The 27,946-nt window shown below is 41.6% G+C and overlaps 1 protein-coding gene across 1 annotated transcript; it reads left to right on the forward strand.

The window, feature by feature from the left end:
- Nucleotides 1-940: 940 nt before the first annotated feature.
- ATPAF1 (ATP synthase mitochondrial F1 complex assembly factor 1) lies at nucleotides 941-27,243 on the forward strand. The gene is made up of 9 exons (XM_029948389.1): nucleotides 941-1,408; nucleotides 4,756-4,864; nucleotides 8,644-8,694; nucleotides 9,323-9,385; nucleotides 11,930-11,980; nucleotides 13,162-13,209; nucleotides 17,081-17,176; nucleotides 19,033-19,140; nucleotides 24,363-27,243. The coding sequence occupies exons 1-9, from the start codon at nucleotides 1,074-1,076 to the stop codon at nucleotides 24,555-24,557; spliced, it is 1,056 nt and encodes a 351-aa protein (XP_029804249.1). The 5' UTR covers nucleotides 941-1,073; the 3' UTR covers nucleotides 24,558-27,243.
- The last annotated feature ends 703 nt before the right edge of the window (nucleotides 27,244-27,946 follow it).

The following is a 27,946-nucleotide window of genomic DNA, read 5'->3' on the forward strand; positions in this document are numbered from 1 at the left end:
CTTGTGAGACTAAGCCCCACATCAGGCTCCGCACTGACAGTGGGGAGCCTGCTTGGGATTCTCTCTCTCCTTCTCTCTCTGTCCCCCCACGCTTGTTCATACTCTGTCTCAAAATAAATAAACGTCAAAGAAGAAGAAGATGGTATTGGGTCAAGAGAGAGTAAAGAAAGAGTATACCACGGGCACCCGGGTGGTTCAGTTGGTTAAGCATCCAACTCTTGGTTTCAGCTTGGTCATGGTCTTGCCTTTCCTGAGTTCAGGCCCTGCATTGGGTTCTGTGCTGACAGTGCAGAGCTTGCTTGGGATTCTCTCTCTCCCTCTTCCTCTGCCCCTCTCCCACCTGCTCGCTCTCGCTCTCTCTCTCTCTCTCTCTCTCTCTCTCTCAAAATGAATAAACTTAAAAAAAATAATAAGAATTAACAAAAAAAAAAAGAGCATTCCAAGGATCAAAAGCAGCCAAAATAAAGATTTGTGAGGGACAGACCCAGGTGTCTCTTTAGGGAGAAGGGTAGTTTAGTTTGGCTGGCATTCAAAGTGTCAGGAAGCAGAGGGAGACAAGGCTCCGGAGGCAGCTGGCATCTTGCAGAGTTCAGTCCTTGGGTAGAACTTAGACAAGTCTCTTGACTCTCAGCCTCAGTTCCTTCATTGGTAAAATGAGGAAAAAGCCTGCCTCACGGGGTATGAAGCAGTTAAGTGTCCTGCACACAGAAACCCCCAGTAAAGAGAAGCTTGTTACTGTGATTATAGTTGATGAAAGGGCCTTGGATGCTGAAGGACAACTACTGCGGCGAGTGCCAAGAGAATCTGAAAGGGAGCAAGCTCCGTGAGGGCCAGCAGCAGGTCAGAGCGGCCTTCAGGAAGAGACCTGGAGCGCACAGACTGCTGGACGCGAGCGGGAGGAAGTGGAGCTCGGCGGACTCCAGTGGGGAGGCGGGCCGTAGCGCTCCGAGCTGCAGGCCGGGCGGCGAGCCCCCTCCTCCCCGCCGCGCCTCACCTGGCCCTCCCCGGGGCCCGGAACCTTGGGCGGGCGGAACCTCGGTGGCGGACTCGGGGCAAGGCCGACCCGGAGCGCGATGGAGCAGGCGCGCGGGCCGCGGGCTGAAGTCGACGAGCGCGAGCACGAGGAAGAGGAGGAGGAGGCGGGGGCGGCTATGGCTGCTGTGGTGGTGGCGGCCGGTAGCACGGGCCCCGCAGTGCTGCAGGTGGCCGGTCTGTACCGGGGCCTGTGCGCGGTGCGTAGCCGCGCCCTAGGACTGGGGCTCGTGTCCCCCGCGCAGCTGCGCGTGTTCCCGGTGCGCCGCTGCTCGGGCCGGCCCGCGGGGGGCGCCGACGGTAGCCGGGCTGGGACCGATCTCGAGGCTAACCCCTTCTACGACCGCTACAGGGACAAGATCCAGCAGCTGCGCAGGTGCGGACGCCGGTGGGCGGGGAGGGGCGGCGTGCGGCCCGCGTTCCTGGTGGATCCGATCCCTTTGGTGCTTACAGCGGCCCAGCGATCCCGGCCCAGTTACTGCCCCCACTGCATAAGTGTTGCGTCTGGGCTCAGAGAAGCAAGGTCACTTGCTAACATCACACAGCTAGGTTCAGAGTTGAGAATCTCTGCAAAGTCCTCGCTCTTCCCCCAGTTGTCTGTCTTTGTGCTCTAGTTCTCAAAATGCCGAGGTGCATCTTTGTCAGCCCTTATGAAGTAGGCAGTTCCAAGGGACCTGCCCTCATTATAGAAATGGGAACATAGAGCCTTTCAGAGAAGGTACTTGACTTGCTCAAGGTCACATATTGATTCACTGGGGCCTGGCCTAGAACTGGGATTCCCAGGTTTCTAGCTATAGCCCTGACTACCAGGAAAGGAGGTTGGGGGAGGGAGCAGGACGTCAAAGAATAAACGTGTCGCAGCTGGATCATCCCCCAGTCCTCTCATTAAGATGAGGAAACTGGGGCGCCTGGGTGGCTCAGTCGGTTAAGCGGCCGGCTTCGGCTCAGGTCATGATCTCACAGTTCGTGGGTTCGAGCCCCGCGTCGGGCTCTGTGCTGACAGCTGGCTCGGAGCCTGGAGCCTGCTTAGGATTGTGTCTCCCTCTCCCTCTGACCCTCCCCAGCTCGCGCTCTCTCTGTCTCTCAAAAATAAATAAAAGACATAAAAAAATTAAAAAAAAAAAAAAGATGAGGAAACTGAGAATGAGCGTCAGAGACCCGCCAGAGGGCACACAGATGGTTGGGATTCACCAGACTTGGAATCCAGGGTTCCTAACCCGCCAGAGGGCACACAGATGGTTGGGATTGACCAGACTTGGAATCCAGGGTTCCTAACACTGTTCCTCAGCTTCCGGATAAAAGGAGTTGGAGATCAAGAGGCTTGAGGTGGGTGTAGGGGGTCTAAAGAGTTGATGTGGGAAGAGCCGAAGATCAAAGGTGAAAATTAAAGCGACTTGGAAGAGAATTTGGCAGAGTAGGCAGGCAGCTGTCTTAGAAAGGAAACCAAAGACAGTACTTAACTTCTTTGAGTTCTGTCTCACGTCTACTTCCATGGCCTTAATTTACTCTTCTGTCATCTCCTGGACTCTTGCAGTCATCCACCAGCTAGTCTTCCCCACTCCTCCACCCCAGTCCAGCTCACTGCTGCTATTATGATCTGCCTTCTCTTTTGGGGGGGGAAAATTGACAGAATAAAGGAATGAGAATTTTTTTCTCCCTTTCCAGCAGCATTCAGATATACTCAAGGATTTCTCATCTATAAAACCTTTCCTTGACCTACATTCCCCTCCAGGCTTTTCTCATCGATCCCTTTCACAGACAGACAGACATCTCAGGAAAGTTGTCAACTTATACTCTGAATACCGCACAGCTCCTATTCATTCTTACCTATGAACCGTTGAATAGCTGGTTTCATTCTCCTTCCCCACTAGATCATTCCCGTCAATGTTTACACATACTGCTATCTCCTAAAGTGAGCTTTCCAAAGCACCCGCACTGACTCTGGATAATGTCCATATTTCGTGGTGTTCCACACAAGGTTCTCATGCTGTAGTATCTGTCAGTCTCTCTATACTCAAGAAAACCTGGGCTCTTGTAGCAACAGCCCCAAGTTTGGTGTGAGTCAATAGCAGGACAAGGCTGTGTGCCCTGCTGACCCCTTCCAGCCTAGTATCTGGATTTTGCATCATACTCTGCTTTGGCGAATTGGGAGGATATGATCTAGCTCCAGGCCCACTATATCTAGAGTGTGGACAGATTCCAAAGAGCAGGTTTATAGTGAGGAGATATTCACAAATCACATATATGAAAAAGAACCAAAACAACTAAGGAAAATTTAACCTAGAGAAAAATTTAGAGGGTGACATAATAGTGATTTTCAAGTACTCAGATAAAAGGAATTAGACATTTTTTTTTGTTCATGAGAGTGAAAGATACAGATAGATTTAGGTTCAGAATGTTTTAGTAATAAAAGCCATCCAAGGTGGGAGTGCACAGACTCCAGTGCGTGGGCCGCCCTTTACTCTGCCCACTCACTCAGCTGTGGATGCTTGCAGCACTTACCCTCGTCCTGGCATTGTCAGTCCCAGCTGGCTGGGTGCCACATCCCACAGGACAGGACCCCTGGACTGACTGTGTACTAAGTTGCTGGCCTGCTGTGGAGGGGAGGAAGAAGATCGGCCCACATAATGGCAATGAAGGGAGTAGTGTTTAATGTCACCTCTGGCATGGAGGGTTATGGGAGAAGGGCCCCATACAATGCCTTGACCAGGAAGGACTTCACCAGAGAGGTGATCATGATGCCCTTGGATCCTGCAGACCTCACCTATGACAGGTCTCATGGCCCAGGAGCTGGAATCCCCATATGATGTCTTCATCAAAGTGTACAGTGGCAAATATCACTTTGTTGGCTACATGGCCTGAAGACTTCTTACAAGGATGGCAGCCCCAACATAGACTTCAGGCCTGAAGACTAGCTTCATTTTGACACAAAGGACAAGTTGTGCTATCCCACCTGTAGAAGCAAGGTCTGGGGAGAGAATCAGGGAGATACTCAGATGTTATATCTTCTCCTGCAAAATAGGCTGCCTAAAGCTTCTGAATCACCTGCATCTGAATAAACAGGTGTTTAACCTGGGGGTAGGGGGAAGAGGATGTCCAAGAACTAGATGTGTTCAAGTAAAAACACCTACTAGGAGTGCTTTTGGACTCCTACCTGAGTAGGAAAATGGAGCAAGATGACTTCAAAGTCCCCTTTCCATCTTGAGGACTTGAATTCCAAGTAAGTAGAGTATAAGTACCTGAGGAACCAAGCTCTCTGTCACCCTAGGAAATATCCTGCAGAAGAAGAATGGGGGGTGCCTGGGTGGCTCAGTCGGTTAAGCATCTGACTTTGGCTCGGGTCATGATCTCGCGGTTCATGGGTTCAAGTCCCGCGTTGGGCTCTGTGCTGACAGCTAGCTCAGAGCCTGGAGCCTGTCTTCAAATTCGGGTCTCCCTCTCTCTCTCTGACCGTTCCCTGCTCATGCTGTCTCTCTCTCTCTCTCTCTCTCTCTGTCTCTCTCTCTCTCAAAAATAAAAAAAACATTAAAGAAAAAAAAGAAGAAGAATGGTACACAGGCTCCTTGACTTAACAGTCATTAAATAACTGGATTTCTTTGTCCACTTTCTTGATTTGTAGGCAAATGCCTGTGTCCTCTCTCTCTGGAAGTGGAACGTGATGCTTTGTTATTTCCAAATCCAAAAAGTCCCAAGTAGTTTAACTGTTGGTTTACCTTTAATCAGATCTGACCCAGCTGCTTTTGAATCCCGACTAGAGAAGCGCAGTGAGTTTCGGAAACAGCCAGTGGGGCACTCCAGGCAAGGGGACTTTATCAAATGTGTGGAAGAGAAGGTAAGATCTGCCCCCTTTGTGTTGTTGGCTCACCAGTGCTCCACCCCACCCCACCAATCCTTATCCTGGCAGTGGGCTCACTGATGGGTCAGCTGGATGAACAAATGTAGCCTCATTCTATTTATCTCAGCCTCCGTCCATAAAGGGTATCGTCTTTCTGGCAAGGTACTGTGGTCATGGTAGTGATATGAAGGGATGAGAAAGGCATGCTCCTGGGGGGTGCAGCAGAGTGATCAAAGCAAGGCACACATGGCAGTGAGCTGTAGGGATCAGGGATCAAAAACGTGCTTCATAGCTATTATTATCCTTAAACAAGAATCAAAGCTGGGGAAAAGCATGTTGAAATCTCATGCAGTGCTTTTCAGACTTTTTGATCATGAGCCAGTAAGAAATATATTTTACATTGCAGTTCAGTACACACATGTGTATGATTATAACTGAAGAAAAGCTTTTACAAAACAATGTTTACTTTTTAAAAAAAATTGTTTTGAGAGAGAGTGAGCAAGCAAGCACGAGATGGGGAGGGGCAGAGTGAGAGGGAGACACCTAATCAGGAGCAGGCTCCAGGCTCTGAGCTGTCAGCACAGGGCCCAACACAGGGCTCAAACATGTGAACTGTGAGATCATGACCTGAGCCAACTCGGACGCTTAACTGAGTGAGCCACCCAGGTGCACCGCAATGCTTACTTTTAGTACGTGCAGTTCAGCTTATTTTCTTTTAAAAAAACTTTGGTCACAATCTAGTAAATTGATTTCACAGCCTATGATTTGAAAAATACTAACCTGGGGCACCTGGGTGGCTTGATTTTGGCTCAGGTCATAATCTCGTCATGAGATCAAATCGTGCATTGGGCTCCACGCTGAGCATTGAACCTACTTGCGATTCTTTCTCTTTCTCTCTTTCTCTCTTTCTCCCTCACTATCCCTCTCCCCCCTTCCTGCCCTTCCCTTGCTCACACGTGTGTGTTTGCGTGCACACGTGGTGCACTTACTCTTTCAAAAATAAATAAACATTAAAAAATACTAATCTAGGGTGCTACATAGAACAACTTGGGGAAAAAAAAAGAAAAAGAACAAATTGGACTGGGAGAGGCTAAAACCAGGAAGGATATGCAGTAATCCAGGTGTGGACTTGAAATAACATACAGTGGAAAATTGGGATTCTACATTGTGTTTTAGAATGAGAGATACTTATTTAATTTGGGGAATAACTTTTTTTTGCCTTGGGTGTTCTAAATTTTAAGAGAATCCACTTAGTTTTTTAATAACTGGGTGAGTTCATTAGAACAAAAGCAATAGGCACTGGGTTAATCATTACAAGGTTGGGGAGCAAATTCAACCCCCTCTGACAAATATAGTTTACAAGTTTAAGTGCACAAACAGGTCTACTACAAATATTTTAACAACTATAATTTCCTATGATAAACATTTATAGTGCCAAGGTTACAAGTCAGTAGCTCATGGATATATTACCATATTATAAACTTTCAATATGGTCTGGGAAAGCTCTTTGTCCCCTTTTGTAAACAGACTTAGAAATTCAACTTATGAGGAGATGATAAAACGTAAGTAAAATGTAATTTAAATTATGGTGACTCCTGGGTAAATCACGACTTTCTGTCTTTCCTATCTAGGTAGATAAAAGGGGGCTAATGACTCCATTTCCAAAGCCTTTTCTTTACTCTGCATCATTGGTTCCCTACCACATGAGACCCAAAATCCTCTTTTAAAAAAAATTTTTTTTTAATTCTCCATTTTCTAAACTGAAATGGTATGTGGACGATTAACACATTGGTACACATATTTTCGGGGGGGGGGGGATCAAATAATGCCCTACCTATAATATAAAGAACTTTTTAATAAAATTCTTATTTAGTAGATGATATGAATGATGTTTTTCTGTAATGAATGATATAAATGAAATATTTATAAGTGAAATTTAGTGTCTAAATCTCAAGCACAACTATGCTGTGAAACCTAATGCAGTCATCAGAGGATTTCACCTCTATGTGCAATCACCATGAATACATAGCAGCAAACGCTGACGGGAATAGGGGTGTTGTGTTACTACTTTTAAAAACTCCCAGATCATGAGCAGTGTTGTTATCAGTGATCCTCATGAGATTCCACAATGTACAACCTTCTTTTAAGTTACATTGTAGTTGCATTTCTGAAAATTTCAGTGTTTGTTAAAGCCATGTAAGGAAGAAAGGAAGGAAGGGAGGGAGGGAGGAAAAGAGAATGGTTTTTCACTTATGAAGATATCTGGCTAGACCCTGAAAAGTTGTGCAGGATGAGGGAAAATTCTTCATCATGTGGTCCTCATTGGGAAGATTGCAGCTCCTGGCACCCTTCCCCTCCCATAAATACAAATGTCTTCGTCCAGTCAACTATTGTAGTAATAGAAAAGTTGTCCGCACAGATTTCCAGAGCATCTATATGGGGTAGTAAAGTACCTGTTTGAATGTTTTATTAAGTGCTCTTGAAACTTCTGGCACATACTTTCAACTATAATTTTAATTGCCTTATTTCATTGCTTCCAAAGCCCACTTTTTAAAAATTTTTACATTTTAACATCTCCAAAATTGTCTTAAAATTGATGTGATCTGAAAGTATGCTGTGTTATTATTTAATAAGCCTCATTTTCTGATGCATCAAATAATGGTGCTTCTTAAGAGGTGTGTTAGGTTAGATAAAACACAGTAAGCTTATATTTGGAGCTTAAATTTGTTATTTCTAGCAGTGCAAATGGAATAAAGAATGGATTGGAGGGACATTCTGGGAAAAGAATACACCAGGCTTAGTGAGTAAGAGGAGAAGGCAGCTGTGCAGATGGAGGGCTTCATTTGTTTTCACAATGCACCTGAAAGGTGAGTGGTAGGAAAATGAAATCAATTCTCTTTTCTGGAAAGTTTACATATGAAGGACAGACTGCATTAGGGTGCTGCCCCAGGATAAGTAAGTATGACAAAGAAGACCAGGGTGTATCGAATAAATTTTTCTACACCAGACTTCTGTCTAATTTGTGGGTACCAGTCTGTCAGCATCATTTATGAAAGGTTTGGGTTCATGAAGGCACAGAACAACAAAAGACAGGGTTTTGTGCAGAAAGTGTTTTTCAGCCTCAGAATCCCAGGTGTAGATTGTACTCCTTCTGAAGGGCATGGACTTGAGCTAAGAAATTGAGTGGGTGACTCAGAAGAACCAATCCCTACTATCAAAAATCTCAAAATAGGATTTCCTGGCTGTGGCCTTTCTCAGAAATAGTGGTCTGGGAGAAGAAATAATCACTAATTTGATGGAGGGAATATTAAGAGTGTGCACTGGAAAAGACTCTCGCCTGCTGAGGATGGCTGCCATCAGAAGTGCTGTCACACATGGGAAGCAGCCTTGGAAAATACATTTTTCCATTTCTCTGTGGCTCACTGTGGAGCAGATCAGAGAGCAGAGTGCAGGAAACCCAAGCAGGCCTCATTCTGGGAAGGAGACCCTCATATCCATAGTGGCAGTTATGGAATGAACTTTCAGTACCATCAGATGATAGTTACTAACGAAGAAATCTTTTTTCATATCTGTATCTCAAAAGCTTAGTCATAGAAAAGTTACATCACAAGCAGGAACTCTTGGAACAGTGTGTACAGTTGCTATAAAGAATGGAGAAAAGTGAGTTCTCAAGTGTGAGATTGCTAAAATGAGATATCGGGCACTTCACCTAGCTTGGTGGTCTTTTTCTTATGAGTAAAGCACAGATAAATATCCTATCTCAACGTGTATTTCAGACAGACCCCTTGGGGAAACAGCCTGTGAGCAGAGGATTCCCTAAGGACAAGGTAAGTTTCTGATTAAAAGATCCAAGTCTGAAGTCGTATGGAACATCTATAACAAGAGGTTGCACATTTGAACGTATTTACTGTGGTTCACCGACTTTGTGATTTTTTTCCCCAACTGTGGAGATGAGAAATATTTCTATAAATTTTTATGTCCTTGATATAACCTCTAGCATAGTTTGGGTCCTGAGGGTGTTAGAGGAAATATGAAGGAAATACAGCAATACAGAAAAAAAGATACCCTTTCTTTTTACAGGAAGTATTTTTGAAAAATCAAAGCATGTTTACTCTCATTTAATTTGCAAATAAGGAGCCACCCCAGTAGAATAGCAGTTAAGGTAACAACCAGATTTTCTCCTTTTACCAGCTGCAAAGTGCTGCAGTGCTCTTTAGTGAGGGTGAAACATTCGGAAAGTACTTATAGATACTCCAAGGAATAGTACTGTGAAAACCTGCCTGGGCTTAGGGGTTCACTTCTCTGAGTATGCAGGTTTTCTGATACATGTTCTCTACTTATTGAAGATCTGCTCCACTCTCCTGACATGTTGCATCGGACAAGGCTTACAGATAGAGCTAAGCTATTTTATTTTTTTGATTGTGGATGTTAATTGCCTTTTATTTTGTCATTCAGACTCTCAGTTCAATCTTTAACATTGAGATGGTGAAAGACAAAACCGCAGAAGAAATAAGACAGGTAATGAATGAAAATGGGTTGGCATACTTTATGAAGATGTGTGTTCTGTAAGCCAAATCTGGAAGTAGAAAAGAGCATATATTTCTTGACACCTCTTTCTAGCCAGAATGAAAGGTGGTCATAGAAAGCAAAAGTGACGAATTACATGAAAAAGAATGGCATAAGAAAGCTTGTCCTTTTTGGTTTTACTTCTGTATGTCTAATCAACTCACATTTCGCCTTTCTGTTTCACCCCTGTTGCCCACATCTTATTTAAAGTCATCTGTACTGGGGTGCCTGAGTGGCTCAATCAGTTAAGTGTCCAACTCTTTCTTGATTTCTGCTCAGGTCATGATCTCACAGTTGTGAGATCGAGCCCTATGTTGGGCTCCACACTGGTGTCTGAAGAGGTTTCCCTGCTCTTGTTTCTCCCTGCTCTTCCACCTCTCCCAGCCTTCCCAGTTTCGTTATGGAGAAGCATAGTGTGTTGGTTAAGAACACAGTCTCGAGCCAAGTTGCCAGTATTAAGTCCTATCTATTGGTATTTCTTATAATTCCATGAATTATTTTAAGTATATTGAGAAAATCAAAATCATAATAAAAGCTGTAGGCTGGGTATCAGGTACTGTACCTAATGCTTCATATGCACTATTTCATTAAATTCTCATAACTGCCTTGTAAAGTAAGTGTTATTATTTCCAAATTACAGTTAGGGAAACTGTAAAATTAAGGAACTTAGTCAGTGGTACCGCTGGGACTCAAACTCATGTCTGTTTGACTCTGTTTCATATTCCCTTTCAAGAAGTTGTGCCAGTTGCCACGAGTTTTCTTTGGGTGTTGTATCATTTGTTTCAGCAGAAGCATTTATTGAATACCTATTAAATGTCAGGCTGTATGCCAGACCCAGAAATTAAATGAGAGAATCCCTTACTCCTAAGGAGTTTTAGCCTAGTAGAAGGACAGACACAGGAACAGATAAGAACAGCATAGGGTTCTAACTTCTGTTAATAGAGGCTTATGCAAAGTCTGTAGGAAACCTTAAACTGTCTTTGGGAAGAGGTGCCATTAGAAAGTGGACACTAAGCATGTCCTTTAGGAGAGAAAGAAGCCAGGCCTAAGCAGCTTGATCATATGATGAATATCATTCAGACTTAACATTTTAGGCATAAATTTGTGTTTGCTAAAATAATTTTGAGTAGCCAAGGTCAGCTGTGTTAGGAAACATCTGTCCATATTATAAATTTCAGTGTTGACTCATGCACTATCTACTAATATAGATTCAATAAAAATAGCTGGCTGTGCTGTCCTTAAAATGAAAGGACAGTGTCTGACATGTCAAAAAAAAGCAAAGCAAAGTATTTAGGCTGCATTGACAGAATGATTTGCCCAGGTCCTGGGAGGTAATAGTCCTTCTGCACCCTGTGTTGGTCAGATCATACTTTGATTAGTAACTTCAGTTCACCCATCTTAATGAAAATGTTGACAAGCAGAGCATCTTTAAAGGAAGCATCTTCAAAAGTTCACTCAGGTGTCACCTTGGCTATGATGCCTTCCCCAACTTCTGTGCCACTCCTATCACTCTCTGCTTAGAATGTGCCTCTTCTAGGGGCGCCTGGGTGGTTCAGTCGGTTAAGCATCCGGCTTCGACTCAGATCATGATTTCACGGTTTGTGGGTTCAAGCCCCTCGTCGGGCTCTGTGCTGGCTGCTAGCTCAGAGCCTGGAGGCTGCTTCAGATTCTGTATCTCCCTCTCTCTCTGACCCTCCCCTGCTCACACTCTCAAAAATAAATAAAAAGCATTAAAAAAACCCAAAAGAATGTGCCTCTTCTATGCTCTTTGTCTTCCCAGCCTCCTTGTTCACCTGGCTCACTCCTGTTCATTCTTCAAGATACAGCCAAATATCCCTTCCTCTGGCACTCATTCTCTAATTTGGACTAAGTGCCTCTTTGATACCGTCAGAGTACTCTGGCTCTGGTTTGCATTGTGGTTCTGTTGTGCTAAGCACAAGCCTACATTATTTCAGCTAGTCTTCACAACAATCCTCTTAGGTTGGTTTTATTGCTATTTTACAGATGATTATATTGATGTTATATAGTGATTTCTAATAATTTGCCCAAAGTAGCATGGCCAGCAAATGATTGGAGCTGGGATTTGCATCCAGGTCTGCCTAACTCCAGACACTGAGTTCTGAATGACTAATGTTCTGGCTGTCTGAGAAGGCCCACGGTTGGCTGGGGAGTATGGGTTTGGGGAGAGGAAAGAGAAGATATGAGGAAGGAGCTTGTCTGTTCCATACAGGCACATCTTGAGAGAAATTATTAAGATCATGGAATCCATTTGTCTGACAGGAATTTGTTAAGAGTTACAGTTTAATCATCTAGAAGAGTAGATGGTATTAAATCTTTCTTGTAATCATGTACTCGTAATAAAAGCATTACGCTGGGTTTTCTTCCCTGTTGTCGAATAGCATAATACTTACTCTGAGCAATGAAAGCTGTCACCATTTCTTGGCGCAGGTTGAAAAGATTACCCACATGTCACAGACACCCTCTCTTTTTGTGCAGATTTGGCAGCAGTATTTTGCAGCAAAGGATACAGTCTACGCAGTTATTCCTGTAAGTAGTTTGGAGGGGAAAATGAAAGTGTTATAGCATGAAGGTCAGGTCTCTACCCTTAGCAGGCAGTTGCCTTTACTTTTCCAATGTTTATTGCCTCTTGAGAACTTACATTTATAGCTCTGAGGGTTTTTATTATGCCCTAAGCACCAAAGATTGGAAGCTCCATATGGTATATTTACGGCTCTTGTTTTCCCTCTTTCTGGTTTAGAAATGTCTCTTTGACTCAAGTCTCTGACAAGGGAGCATGGTATAAGTTCATGTTGCTGAGCAATTTCCAAGTGTATTTTGCTTCTTTTTGGTGTTTTCCAGCCACGCTGTTGGAATTTCAGACAGGGCCTCTAACATAGCTTTTCTTCCCCTTTTGTCTAAAAGTGACCTATTACTGAACTGACTTAGATCCTCCTCCTAGGCTTTTTCTGGTATTTCCCCTTAGCAAGTGGTGTTTTCTTTATTTTTTCCCTTCTTAAAATTGATATCTTGGAGATAATCACTGGTGACTTCTTGACCATTGAGGTTTGTGACTGGGAAGGGGTACCGCTGGCTTCTTCTGGTTCAGTGTCCTCACACTGACTTCTGCTATACGGAAGTATTAGATGGGCTGGGTTATGAGCTGGTTCTTCCACTATTCTTCCTTCCTGAAGAGGAAGTTGTTGAAGTTATATCAAGCGCACAAATAGATCCTGAGTTTAAATGTATGAGTTTAAGATTAAGGAGGTAAACTTAGAGACAGAAAAATAAAGCCAGGTCTTTTGGTTGCTGAGAGTATTGCTATCATTTTTTCCCCACCTCTTACACATATATACCCTTGCTTTCATGAGTTCAACCAGCCAAAAGGATCTGTACCTTTTGTGATACTTTAGATATCTAATACTGACTCATTGTTTGAATAGGCCTTCTTGGCTCTCCCTCAGACAGCCTCAGTGGCCCTTGGTAGAGTCCCTTGCAGAGTTTGGAACAAGAAGTATCCACTCTTCATGTGTAGTTCTGACAATGAGCAGCAAAACATCCCATTTTTCTCTCTGTCGTAAGAGGGATATGTAAATGACGGAACTTAAGAGATAGTTTTAGTTGTATTTTAGTTCTAGAGTTCAATCTTGGTGAGCTTAAATGTGATTGAAGCCTTATCTTTTCTTTTCTTTTCTTTTTATTTTTTTATTTTATTCTTTTCTGACCTATAGGAAGAGAAGTTTGACTTGGTCTGGACCCGAGCTCAGTCCTGTCCAACAGTAAGTTTCTAGTGTCCGTATGAGGATTGCTTATCAGCTCTACCACATAAGGATGTTTTCTAGCCAATCTCTTCATACTCCATACAATCTCACATGTTATAGTGCTCTGTTTATTCAACAAAGTTGCTCACATGCTAACTGTACTGAAGTGAGATTTTGAGCCTTAAGGAATCATGTGGGTTTATCCCAATAAGTGCCTCTGGTTTTTTAGCTCTCTGACACAGCATAGCCCTTTCTGATTTGGATCTCTTTCAGTATAAGCAAATGTGGGAGGCAACACCTGAGACCTTAATATTTTCACCATCCTTTAAGTTTTTCTTATATTGGCAGTTTTCTTTTCGATTTTGGTCATGCTATCCTGATTGTATGTGCCTAAGGAATTATGAGATTGTTGCTAGAGTAATGAGCTGCCAGAAGACCTTAGGGAAAGGGGATTGGTGAGGTGGACCAGCTGACTTGGTGGCAGTAATAATTTCTAAGATTCTCAAATAGATTTTCCAGGCATTACTGAGAGAAAATAAAAACATCTAAGTAAATGGAGAGATATACTATGACTATGGATTGGATGACTCAGTATTGTTGTCCTTTCTCCCCACATTGATCTCTAGAGTAAATATAATCCCAATCAAAATTCCAGTAGGCTTTTTTTTTCTTTAAAGATACTGACAGAGTGATTTTAAAAAATTATTTGGATATCCAAAGGACCTAGAATAACAAAAAGATTTTGAAAAAAAGAATAAAGTTAGAGGACTTACATTTCATGATTTCAAGACTTATTATAAAGCTACAATAAGCAAGACAGTATGTTACTGGCATAAAGATAGACATATAGATCAATAGAACTGAAGAGAGAATCCAGAAATAGACCAACATGTGTAGTCAGTTATGTTTTAACAAAGGTGCCAAGATAATTAAATGGGGAAAGGATAAGCTCTTCAACAAATGGTGCAAAACAGTTTGGATATCCATATGCAAAAAAATGAACCTGTACTCTTGCCTCATACCATATCCAAATATTAACTCAAAACAGGTAATAGATATAAATATAACTTCTTAAAAAAAGCAATCTTAGGTTAAATGTTAGTGATCTTGAGTTTGGCAAAAATTTCTTAAGTATATCACAAAAAGCCCAAACTATAAAAGAAAAAAAATCAATCAAATCAGTAAATCAGATTTCATCAAAATTTTCTGCTTGTATTTTCATATTTATACCAGCATTCATCACAATAGCCCAAATATGGAAGCAATCCAGTTGTCCACTGATGGATAAATAGATAAACAAAATGTGGTATATTTACCCAAAAGAATATTATTTAGCCTTAAAAAGGAAGGAAATTCTGACACATGCTACAACGTGGATGAACCTTGAAGACATTACAGTGAAGGAAGCCAGTTACAAAACAACAAATACTGTATGATTACACTTATAGATCTAGAATTGGTATAGGCACCTAGAATAGTCAAATTCATGGACAGAAAGTAGAGTGACAGTTGCCAGGGGCTGGGGGAAAAGGGGATGAGGAGTTCCCATTTAATGGGCATGGGGTTTTAGTCTGGAAAGATTAAAAAAGTGGAGATGGATGGTGGTGATGGTTGTACAACAGTGTGAATATGCTTAATGCCACTAAATTGTACATTTAAGAATAGTTAAAATAACTTTCATGTTGCATATACTTTACCACAATAAATGCAATTCTCTACTTTTCAAAAGACATTGTTATGAAATTTGAAAAGACAAGCCACAGACTGGAAGAAAATATTTGCAAGACACACATTAACAAATGACTTGTATCTAGGAATATATTAAAAACTCATACAACTTGGGATGGGCTTAACGGGTAAGGAGCATTAAGGAATCTACTCCTGAAATTATTGTTGCACTCTATGCTAACTAACTTGGATGTAAATTTAAAAAATAAATTAAATTTAAAAAAGAACTGAAGAAGACAGGCAACCCAATTAAAAATAGGCAAAAGATTCAAACAGTTCACCAATGAAATGGAATGGTAGATAAGAACCTGAAAAGATGGCTCAGTATTTAATTACAAATTAAAACCACAGTGAGATACCACTAAAATGACCAGAATTAAAAAGACTGACCATAGGGGCACCTGGGTGGCTCTCAGTCAGTTAAGCATCTGACTTCGACTCAGGTCATGATCTCACAGTCCGTGAGTTGGAGCCCTGCATCCGGCTCTGTGCTGACAGCTCAGAGTCTGGAGCCTGCTTCTGATTCTGTGTCTCCCTCTCTCTCTGCCCCTCCCCCACTCACTCTCTGTCTCTGTTTCTCAAAAAAAAAAAAAAAGACCAAAAAAATTACAAAAAAAAACCTGACCATACCAAGTATTGGTGAGGATGTAGAATAACTGGAACTCTCATATACTGCTGATATAAACATGTAAAACAGTAAAAGCACTTTAGAAAACAGACTGACAGTTTCTTTAAAAGTTTAACATATACCTGACATACCACCCAGTTATTCTACTCCCTAGATATTTCCCCCCAAATTGAAAGCGTAGGTTCATAGCAGCTTTATTTGTAATAACCAAATATTAAAAGATATCCAAATCTATCACAGGCATATAAAGAAATTGGCGATGGGGGTGCTCTGTATATATATACATATACAGTGGAATAATATTTAGCAATAAGAAAAAATGAACTATTGGAGCCTGGGTGGCTCAGTTGGTTAAGAGTCCAACTTGGGCTCAAGTCATTATCTCATAGTTAATGGGCTCAAGCCTTGCGTCAGGCTGTGTACTGACGGCTCGGAGCCTGGAGCCTGCTTCGGATTCTTGTCTCCCTCTCTCTCTCTGCCCCTCTCCCACTCATACTCTGTGTATCTCTCTCTCTCTCTCTCTTTCAAAAATAAATAACCATTAAAAAAAAGAAGGAATGAACTATTGGTACATGCAACAACATGGATAGATCACAAAACAATTATGCAGAATAAAAGAAATCATACAAAAAGAAGTGTAGTTTCTTTGGTTCCATTTATACAAAATTCTAGAAAATGCACCCTGACCAGGAGTGACAGAAATCAAATTAGTTGCCTGTTAGGTAGGCACTGAGTTTATGTCATCTAATAAAAATAAAATAGAGCCTGAGTTGTTGGCTGTAAGGAGACAGTTCCATGACTAGCATGCATCGGACTGATTTTACTTTGTTTTGTTCTGGCACCATGCTCTTCACCACTCATCCCCAATTCTAAACGTAAAACTAATCATTTCTTTGTGTTTAGAACCATGCTCCAGTATCAGCCTCAGGTGATAGAATAGGAAGCGATTATAATAATTGGAACAAAAGTTAATTCAGCATTAGAAAGTTTACAAATGGAAAAACTCATGTTGTCAATAGAACAGATAAATTGTGATAAACTTCTATAGTAGAATTCCATACAACAATGAAAATTAATGAATTAGAATTATATTTATCAACAAAGACAAATCTCAAGTATACTGTGAAGTGAAAAAAGGAAGTTGCAAAGTGTATGTATAGTTTGGTAAGATTTAAATTTTTAAGCATGCAACAGGTTTTTAAACATGTAATATTTCTTGTTTATGGATATGTGCATACACTTTAAAGTTTAAAAACCTCAAAGAGAATGACGGGCATCAAATGCAGGATAAATGTTACTCTGGAATGGGATTAGAATGAGTAACAGAGAAACCTTCAATTGGATCTCTAATGTTTACTTTCTTAGATGGGATATATGTGAGTATTTGTTAAATTATCACTTATGAATTTTATAATTTAAAAAAATGTTTAAAGACCAAACAGTGAAGAAATGGATCAAAGGATACAGGCAGTTGGATGTAGAACAAATGATTTTATTTATTCACCTGTCTCCTTGTGTATTTGTTTCCCATAGTTTCTATGTGCACTACCAAGAAGGGAAGGTTATGAGTTCTTTGTAGGACAATGGACAGGTACCGAACTCCACTTCACTGCTCTCATAAATATTCAGGTAGGTGGCCTGTGCTCAACCCCTAGAGGAAACAGTCTTCCTTTGTGGGACTATGAGCCCTTGCTGAGGCTTGAGGACACAGAGTATCTACTAATTTCCAGCAGTATTTGCTTTGGCATTGATGAATTGTCATACTTTGTATATCGGGCTAGCTTTCTAGGCCGTAGTCAATACCTAAAAATTGACTAACTGCATCTGGTCTCTTGTGCCTCTTCCCCAGACCTCTATACCATTTACTGCTTGTGCCTCACTTAACAAACATGGGTGAGCTATGATGGTTATCTTTTTAACCTTAAGGTAGGTCCCATGTCTTACTTGTATTTTATTAACCAAGTCAGCACTTTCTAAGATGCTAGATGCATCGTTTCCATTCCACAGGTGTTGTTTAGTTTGCTTCCTTCTTTCCTTTCTCTTTCTTTGTTTTATTCCCAAATATTGAATTAATAAACCCAATCTAAAACATTTGAAACTTTTAAAAAAAGAAGTAGGGTTGATATTCTATATTTGGAGGCCAAATCTGGCCCTAAAACCCACAAACTTGTGTTATAATGGCTTTGAATGTTGGGGAAAAGGAAATGCAAAATAGAATGAGAGTTTGTTCATGACTGTATCCCATGTGATTGTATCTTAAAATTGTATCATGTTTGTTAAAAAAAAAAAAAAGGCAGGATAAGGGGGGAGAAAAAGCAGAATGAGGGGGCAGCTTTTACTTTGATTGTGGATGAATTATTAAATAACATTTATGGGGCACATACTAAAATAGCCAACACTTGATGTACTTACTATATGCCAGGTGTTTTATATACATTGTGTCTTTTAATTCTCACAGATGTCCCATTAGATAGTTATTTCATTATTTCTCTTTAGAGAGAAGAGCATGAGCTCAGAGAAGTTAGGAGGTGAGCTAGTTTGGATGAATGTGGTAATAGGTGCCAGGGCTGGATTTGATTGACTCCAAAGTGTAATGAACTGAACCATTATGCCGCTGTGTTAGAGATGATGCTAGGGCTTGGAGACCTGTGAGACAAGGTCCCTTCCCTCCTCAAGCTCTTTGACAAGTATAGGAAAAAGATCCAGAAATATAATTATGACCAAAATGATCAATATATTTGGACTATATGGGGGGAACTGAACCCTAGCAATAGTTAGATAGTGATCATTAGAAAGAATCTTGCTGAAATTTAGAGATGAAACCCAGAGATCTTTTTTTGATGTATAGTTGTTTCTTCTTGCACTATAGGAGGGCTTTAACTTTGAACCCAGCCTCTCTTCCTAGTCTGGACTGAGGTCTGATAACTACTGCCCTGTCCACTCTTCATGAAATTATGATGTTCCCATTCTTCTTTTCCCCCCATCTCCCACGCAGATTATATTTTAAAACTGCACATTACAAATCTGGCCCATGTGCAAACTCTCCAGCTGTTTGCTACAGCTTAAAAGAGCTCAGTCTTCAGAGCCAGCCAAGGGGAGTAGATTTCAACTGTGAAATGCACTAGTCCATAAAAGTGGCAATTACACAGGCATATTGCTTTCTTTAGAACTTGATTTGGTAGCTGCTTGTGCCGTTTTGTTTTTAAATATATGGCCATGATGAAGGATTCACTGCCTACTGTAAACATTTTCTGGGAAAAAAGCCAAACCTTTTTCAATTGAAGACACAAATAACACTGTGCAAACTGTCAGTTTCACGGTGCCTTGGCAAGCCTGACCGTCCCCCCACCTACCAGTCCTCTGACTCTCTAGCCACCCAAGGGGCTGTTAAGAGCCCAAATTTCCTCCAGACTCTCTATTGCTCTGTAATTGCAGTTTTGTGTGGTGGTACCTTATTGAGCCTTGATAAGTGGTTCTCCTTACAGACCCGAGGGGATGCTGCAGCCAGCCAGCTGGTTTTATATCATTACCCTGAACTTAAGGAAGAAAAGGGCATAGTGCTGATGACAGCAGAAATGGATACCACCTTTCTGGTAAGAATTAACTTTTACCTCTTTGGATTTGCCTGGTGGCCCTGGAGGTATATTCTTCTGCCCAAGATCATGAGAGGTAAAATTCCAGAGACCTACATGTACTTGTTTCTTACTTAAAGTTGGCTATAATTTTGTCTCGCACAAGCTCTTCCAAGTTGAAGTTAATACAATCACTAACTCAATCACTTATTTACAATTTTGAAGCCCATAAGCTCTGAAAACAAAGTTTTCTCATAATTCATTTGGTTACAAAACCTTACCTGACTTGAACTTACTTGGTTGCTAAATCTTCATTTAAACTGATATAAGACCACTTATTGTCCTTATTCATCCCAATTGATATGGAATAGTCATACATTTTACTAAGGAAATATTAATGTGTTTGATTATGGGGAGTTGCCTAATGTACCTATTGGCTTTATAGAATATAATAATTCTGACTCCGAAACACATCTGGCCCTAGGGATTTCAAGTAAGAGAGTGTGGACAAACAAATGGCTTCTTAAGTATAAGGAAAAGTTCGAAGTCTAGAATAGTTCTCAATCTCTTCTCTTCCTGCACACTGTTCATCATACATAGCGATTTCCCTTCCTCCTCTTCCTGTAGAGCACCAACCATATGTCCATAGATAACGATGTCCATTGTGTTTGTTCTCTCTGTACATCCATGGCCAGGAGCAGTTTTATGGTTCTTGTACAACCAGTTTGTCTAGTCCTTGCTCATTTGTTTCTCGTTTCTTTGACAGGACTTAAGTTCAGGATGTCCTCAAGATAGTGGACACTTTAGTGCCTCTTTCCCCCAGGATTCTTCATTACAGCACCCACTTATTTTTCCCCTCTCTCTTACCAGCTACTTACAGAGAAGGAAAAAGTAAGGGCACTCAGCTGTGTCTCTAGTAGCAGTAAGCCCCAAGTCTGGAACCGGAACTGGAATCTTCTTCTCTGTCTATTATTTCTAAAACTGTTCAGTCCTATTTCTCCCATTCTTCTTTCCACCATCACACTCAACTGGAAGTCACCCAAAATCCTATCCAAGAGAATGGAGTTGCCATTAACTGAGATAGATAAGATTGCAGGAAGAACAGATTTGGAAGAAGATCTGGAGCTCAATTTTGGATATGTTAGATCTGAGATAACTATTAGATATCCAAGTAGTAGGCAGTTAGATGTATGAGCCTGGAGTTCAAGGGAGAGGCCCAGGCTGGAGATAAAAACATGGGAGTTGTCAGCATGCAGATTGTTATTTAAAACCATGAGACTGGAGGCACCTGGGTGGCTTAGTCAGTTGCACGTCCAATTCTTGATTTCAGCTCAGGTCATGATCTCATGGTTTTTGGGTCTGTGAGATCGAGCTGTGTGTGGAATTATCTCCTCTCTCTGCCCCTCCCCTCTACTCCCTGCCTACTCCCCCCCATCTCCTCTCTCTGCCCCTCCGCAACCCCTACTTAGTATTCTCTCAAAATAAATAAATGTTAAAAACAAAAACAAAACCATGAGACTGAATGAAATCACCAAGGAAGTAAATGAAGATAAAAAGAAAAGAGGTCTAAGAACTGAGCCTGGAGACATGAGGAAGCATCAGCAAAGATTTCAAAGGAATAGTCAGTGAGATAGAGATAGTGAGATAGGAGGAAGACTAAGATGGTAAAATGCCCTGAATGCTAAGATAAAATGTTTGAAGGAATAGGGAGTGCTCAACTGGCCAACTCTCACTTGCTGGTAGTGCAAATGAGATGAAGACGGAGACTTTACTGGGTGTTACAACATGGAAGTCATTAGCAAGCTTTTTATGGACAGTTTCAGAGGAGTGGTAGGACAAAAGCATCATTGGAATACATTTAAGAGAGGATGGGAAGAAAAATTCCAAAGAGTGAGCAGAAACAAGTCTTTCGAGGATGTTTCTGTGAAGGGAAGGAGAGAATGGGGCACCAGCTGGAGTGGGAGAAGTGGGGACAACAATGTTTTTTGTTTTAAATATGAGAGAAATAACATTTGTATGCAGATGGAAAGATTCAGCAGAGAGGGAAATAACTGAGGGGGAATACAGGAAAAAGAGAAGAGAATTGTTGAAGTATTTTTGAGGGGCAAGTCTGGAAATGAAGGATTGATCTTTGCCAGATACATAATAATAGGAGAGAAGCCAGAATATATACAGACACAAATACAGTTAAATGGATAAAGGCGGTGGGTGGTATTTTGTAGAAGTTCTCTCCAGATTGCTTAGAAAGAAAGGTCATCAGCTGAGAGTGATGATGGAAGAAAAGGTGTTGGAGGATTGAGTGGAAATGAGAAAGTGTGAAATGGTTTTCTAGGATAGAGTCAGCAGACCACAGCCTGTGGGTCAAATTCAATGCGTTACCTGTTTTTAGAAGGCCCGTGAGTTAAAAATGTGTTCTATATCTATTTTTACATGGTCAGAGTGGGGAGGGGCAGAACTAAGGAAGAATAATATTTCATGGCCTGTGAAAAAGTGTTTGAAATTCAAATTTCAGTGTCTATAAATAAAGTTTTATTGGAACACAGCCATACTTATTATTTACATTTTATCTACGGCTGCTTTAGGTCCACCTCAGAGTTAAGTAGTTGCCATAGAGACTATAGGGCCAGCAGAACCTCAGATACTAGCTGTCTGTCCCTTTACAGAAAATATTTGTCAACGTGTGGTCTAGGAGAACGGAAGAGAGACTGGCTGTGTGGGTACAGGCACAGAGAGAGGGCTGAGATTTGGATTTAACTGGGGCTGTGGTTCAGCCAAGTGGTCTAATGAAGTATAAGGGACCAGGAAGTTAAAGTTGAGTGCAGAAGAATATTATAATCACTGGCTGTGGAATGCAAGCTGAATAAAGAGGGAAGTGAAAACATAAAGAAGATTTAGAGACCATAAGAATTGTGAGTCCTGGTAGAATTAAAATATTTTTAAAGGTGGGAGGAGCTTAAAAGATAGGAAATAGTAGAGCGAGTATGGATGTTTCAGATTGAGATTTGGAGGGGATATAGTTACTGCTAATGACAAGGCTTACGATTTGACCACAGGAGAGAGGGAGTGACACAGAGACTTTCTTTTCTGGTCTTTAAAAAAGCCCAGCATCTAACCATATTGAAAGTGTGGACCCTCCATGAGAGACAAATATACATGTCTCCCTACCCACCATACTAGTGGTCTTCAAACTAGTGGTCGGAACCCTTTATCCAAACAAAATCTTATTATGTAAAACCTCTAGTATAACAGCCAACACAGAGGTAAAGGGACCTGCGGCACCACCACACAGTCCCTAGGACTCTGCAGTATGGACAGCACTGTTCGGGAATGAATATAGCTGAAACTACCCTTACCACCACTATTCTGAGCGTCAAATTAAAGTTGATTGTCATCAGAGGTCCCTGTAGTTCATAGGATCAGAAAGTAGTGGTATCTGCCTCCAATTATGGCAGTGCACTTGGTTTAGAAGTGGTTTACTCTTGAGGCATGTTTGAGTAGAGGAAAGGTAAAATTGATGAAGTAGAGTTATCAGCTTTGACCAGTGTTAATTATCTTGCCCCATCAGAAACAGAATCAGGATGAAGTAGAGGGAGTACCAGTGTAGGAGTCCAGAGGTCTGGTCCTGGTTCTGCCATTTGTTAGTCATATGTCCTTGGACCCATCCCTGAACCTCATCTTTGATTTCCTGGCCTATTAAATGAAGACTGGGCAATCTCTGAGGCTCCTACCAGCTCTAAAATTCGATTAATTTGAAATACCCAGCATTTTAGAAGGCAGCTTTTGATTGAAAATCCAGTCTCAGAGATTAGTTCCTGCCTGTGAGAAATGACCTGAAAGCCCCATGGAGGGAGTGGAGGTAAAAGCAGCCTATGGTATTTATAAATCCATTTCCATCATTCTGCAGCTAGACATAGCTCACTTTTGGCAGTTAGGTTTAGTGGGAATTTTCCACTATCTTTTGCAGTTGGGTTTTGGCCATATGAACAGAGTGATAATGAATAAGTGCCTCTGACCAACTAGAACTAGAGACTTTCATAGGAAGCAAAAATAATAGTTGCTTGAGGTAATTCTTCTGTAAGGTTTTGAGAGTGTCGCCTGTGTCCTGACCCTATCTCTGTTCTATAGAATGCACCATTTCCCTGCCACTGAGCTTTAGAGAAAGTGAACCCTTCTCTTCCATGAAGCTTTGCTGGTAGATTTACATAGCAAATTATTCCAAGATTTAGTACGTAAAACAAAAAATTTACTACCTCAGAGTTTCTGTGGGTCAGGAATTCAGAAGCAGCACAACTAGGTGGCTCTGGGCCTAGTCTCTCTCATGAAGTTGCTGCCAGGATGTTGGCTCAGGCTGTAGTCATTTGAAGAAGGTTGAATGGGCTCAAGGACCCACCTCGAAGCCCATGGCATGGCGATTGGCAAAAAACCTCATTCCCTTTCCACATTGGCTTCTTTGTAGGATACTTGAATGTCATAATGACTTTGGCAACTGACCTTCCCAGAGTAATTCAAGAGAGATAGCAAGACACAAGCTATGATGTCTTCTGTGACTTAGTAGAAGTCATGAAGTCATTCTCCGTCATTTCACTGTGGTCCATTTGGAAGAAGCAAGTCAGTGCATACAGCCTATACTCAAGGAAAGGGAAGCTAGGCTTCCTCAAAGAGAGAAATGTCTTAGAATTTGTGGACAAACTGTAAAACCACACAGCTGGCTTTGGCACTAGTTTTGTGACTGAGGTGATATCAGAAACAGTGTTTATTCAAGAGTATGTCTAGTTAGTCAAGAACTTAGTACTGACTCACAAACTAGTTCTTGGAGGTAGGTAACTATTGCTCTTTTTTCTCCCCCTTGAAATTCACTTAACAGTTACTAAGGAATGGAATGAAGAGGGAAATTTTTGATATATTCGTTACTTTATTCAGCAAACATTCACCAGATGTGATCATGTGCAGGAATGTAGAGCAAGCACATATTTTGAGGAATTCGTCATAGGGAAGACACAAACGGAAGAGGGAAAAACAGGACAGCTACAATATAATATAATACATACTATGGTAGAGGTCAGCATGGGGTAATTTGGGTGCACTAACAAGGGGCGTCTAACAAAGAGTTGGATGTCAAGGGGTCAGAGAAGCTTTCTGGAAGCAGTGACTCCTAGGTAAGGCCCCTCCACCTGCCAGAGGACTCAGAGACAGAGCTTTATGGCCCTGCTCAGGGAAGGACCTCACTACTCTTTATCTTACAGAATGTTGCTGAGGCACAGTGCATTGCCAACCAAGTTCAGCTCTTCTATGCCACTGATCGGAAGGAGACCTACGAGATAGTGGAGACCTTTAACTTCAGACCAAATGAGTTCAAATATATGTCTGTCATCGCTGAATTGGAGCAAAGTGGACTTGGAGCAGAACTGAAATGTGCCCAGAACCAGGATAAGATGTAAAGCTGTAAGGGTTGGCTTACAGCATCTGCTCAGCCCTGGATAGTTTTCAAAAGCCCACCGCCCCCTTGAACTTTTGGAGCTTAGCAGATAGAAGGAGCAGTCTCTAATGAGTTGACCTGTTTGCTTATCGCAAGAAGTAATCGTGGAGGTGAGCCCTTTTACTTGACATTCAGGAATGACAGTGGCAAACATTCTGAGAATTACCTCCCAGCATATTTAAGCTTTCCTTTTTAAGTATTTGCAGTCATGACCAGAGAGAGCTAAGGATCCACAAAATGGTTGATTTGACTTTACACAGTATAATAGTGCTATGCACCACACAACTCCCAAATGACTGGTTCCTCATATGTATAAACTTGTGACAGGATAATAAGTTTGACGACCTACTGTAGTTAGACGTGGGTTTTGCATACTCCTCCTGTTGTGTGCCTCTTGGCTGACCAAAGGCATAGCTCAGATATCCTGTTTAGACTCTAGAACAACCAGATATTGCCATCAGGATTAAGACTTTATCTAAAAATTTTTTTTAAATTAAAAAAAAAAAAAAAGACTTTATCTAGATGTCCCCAGAGTTGCCTTTAGCATAGCTGGTTCGGAGGGTCTTGTAGATTTTAGATGTAGTGACACACACCGGTACAGTGCCTGCGTACTGTTAAACCACAGTTTGTGGCACCTCCGCCTCTAGAAGCTGTGTATTTGGAGGGGAGGAGTCAGTACAGTGTAAATAAATCAACACGTTTGTAAGGAGAGGATCGATCTAGATTTGCATGTTTTGTTTTGTTTGTTTTAAACAACTCTAAACCATGCCAGTATTAAATGAAAAAGTAGGTGGAAGCAAATGTTCCCAGATTGGGTGCGGGAAGAATGTAGCAATAAAATAAAGTCTGGCTTACAGTCTTTTTACACAAAACAGTGAAATCTAACCTACATGCTGTTCTTGGTGTCAATGTGAATCAGTGGACTGAACAAAACCCATCTTTGTACTCAGCAGTTGCTTTAAACTCCAAATACATGAAAGGAGCTCTCCAGCTCCTTCATATTTGGTTTGTAGTGTCACTGCTGTGGCTCCAAGCTCAGTGATAGAAGAGCTTGGTTACACACCAGCCTTCTGAATCTAAGGTTCCAGGGCCCCCTCAGTATTGTCATCAACCCGCTTTACTATACCTTTCCTTTTCCTGACCTGACGTGCTCCAACTTTGCTGCTCCTGCCTGCTGGTTGCCTATGTGACACTGAATTGGTAAGTGGGACTGTAACCAGGAGTTGCAGATTGCGTGTGTATATGTTCTTTATTATGGGAGATTGTTTATAAGTTGGGCCTGTCTCCAAGCTCTTGAGATGGGATTGGTCTTCCCATTATTTTCTGAGCTGTATCTATTTTGTTGCATTTCTGAGTCTGTGTGTAGAAAGAGATAGTGTGTATTTAAGCTGGAAAAGCTGCTAGCCTTTCACAGTTTCTGTAAAGGTTGAGCTATTTCTAATACAAATTCTGGACCTGCCTCTGTTCTGACAGTTCATTTTTTGAGAAACTTGAGTCTGGATGTTTTGAGTCCCAGGAATCTTTGACATCAGGTGGAGCTGCTTTCCTGGATATCCAGTGATATGTGCTTTTCCCTTCGGATGGACCCCCTTCTTGACCATAGTACATTTTCATAACACCTCCACTAGAGGGTGAGAAGACATAAGATGATGGAAGAAGAAATAAGAATCAGTTGGCTGCTCATTCCTCCCAACTTGGCCCTAAATCTCCACTTGCCAGGAAAGAATGTATACATGGACAGTTTTATTGGACATGGTCAAAATGCCATCTGGCTGCTCTTTATATTTGCCTGGTGAAATCTGGCAAAGAACCAAAAGAAAATTGTAACAATCAGTACATTTGAACCCTGGTGTGACATGGTGTTACAAGAAGTGGACGAGCTTTGGAGTTAAGTGAATCTGAGTTCAGATGTCAGTGTTGGAATTCATTAGCTCTGTAATGTTGAACAAATCATCTACAGCCTTTGATTCTGTTGCTCCATCTGTAAAATATGGATCATAATAATATCTACCTCATAGGATTACTGTGAGAATTTAAACAGGCTTACACATAGACTACAGTAGAGCTTCATAAATGTCAATACCACTCTTTTCTACTCCCCCTGTCACTAAAGACCAACACATTTGGACCATCAGCATTTCGGATGCAGAGATCATTCATCACAAAGCAAACCTTATCTCACAAATTCTCAAACTTTAAGTTGCAGTAGAATTACCTAGAGCACTTTAAAATGCAGATTCTCAGCTCCCCCGCCCTGCTGAATCATAATCTTTTCAGAAAGTGCTGGGAATCTGTGTTTAAGTGCTCCAGATGGTTGGGATGTAGGTAAGTCACTAGTTACATTTTGAGAACCATTGCCTTATCTGTTCTTCACAGAAAAGACTCCCATTAGCCAGATCTTTCTTTCCTACAGACATTAACCTTAAGATCGGTTCCTTTGCTCTTGCCTCCCACAGTGGTCTCCCTTTGCGTACTTTACAACATAATTCTTTATGTATGTATCTTTTTTTTCCCCACCACTAGATTGTGAGCTCCTTGAGGGCCAGGGTTTATCTCCATTCCAAGTGCCAGGGACATGGCCTGGAACATAGAAGATACTGAGTTGTTTGTTGAAGAAATAAATGACATGGATTTTAGCCAAAACATGATCTATATCTGTATTTAAATACTCTGAATTTAAGCAAATCTCTCAACACCCACAGATTGGAACTTACTGAGTAGTAATATCTATAAACCAAGAGGCCAGCTTATACACAGTGTCTGTATCTCACCAGTCCGCTGGCATTACCACACTGGGCTGTCTGCCCAGGGCAATTCAGCAGGCACTCACAGAGCACTTACTCCAACCACCATGCCGGAAGATGAGTAGCATGATCCCTGCCCTCAAGCTCTGTTCTAGCCGCAGCCTGCAGCCTGAGTCTCTCTTCCCTCTGCCTTGGTGCCTCACATCTGGCACCTGGTCATGGTTCTGCTCCTTTCTTCAACCAATTTGGGAGCAGAAACCACATGTTCTGTTTTTTTGTAATCTCCACAATACTGACCTTACTCAGTAGGAGGAGGAGAGGTTATAAATACCCACCCCCAGTCATTTGATTTAGCATTGATTCAGCATCCGTTAATATTTATTGAGCACCTATCATATGCCAAACACAGTTATAGGAAACAGGAATACAGCAACAGGACAAACAAAGGCCCCTGTTTTCATGGAGCTTATATCCTTGTGGAGAAGACACATGAATAAATCAATAAGATTATTTCAAATACTGGTAATGCTATGAAAAAAAAAATAGTGTGCTAGATTGTGGAGTGGAGGCAGCAACTTAGTGGTCAGAAGAGCCCGCTCTGCAGAGG

The sequence above is a fragment of the Suricata suricatta genome, chromosome 8, assembly GCF_006229205.1.
Source record: "Suricata suricatta isolate VVHF042 chromosome 8, meerkat_22Aug2017_6uvM2_HiC, whole genome shotgun sequence".
Lineage (NCBI taxonomy): Eukaryota > Metazoa > Chordata > Mammalia > Carnivora > Herpestidae > Suricata > Suricata suricatta.

What these genes read in the sequence shown, in the direction of transcription:
- ATPAF1 (XM_029948389.1), top strand. Translation starts at nt 1,074, where the DNA reads ATGGAGCAGGCGCGCGGGCCGCGGGCTGAAGTCGACGAGCGCGAGCAC. An exon ending in CAGTCTACGCAGTTATTCCT is followed by an intron (nt 11,981 to 13,161) that starts GTAAGTAGTTTG and finishes TCTGACCTATAG; the next exon opens with GAAGAGAAGTTTGACTTGGT. An exon ending in GAGCTCAGTCCTGTCCAACA is followed by an intron (nt 13,210 to 17,080) that starts GTAAGTTTCTAG and finishes TGTTTCCCATAG; the next exon opens with TTTCTATGTGCACTACCAAG.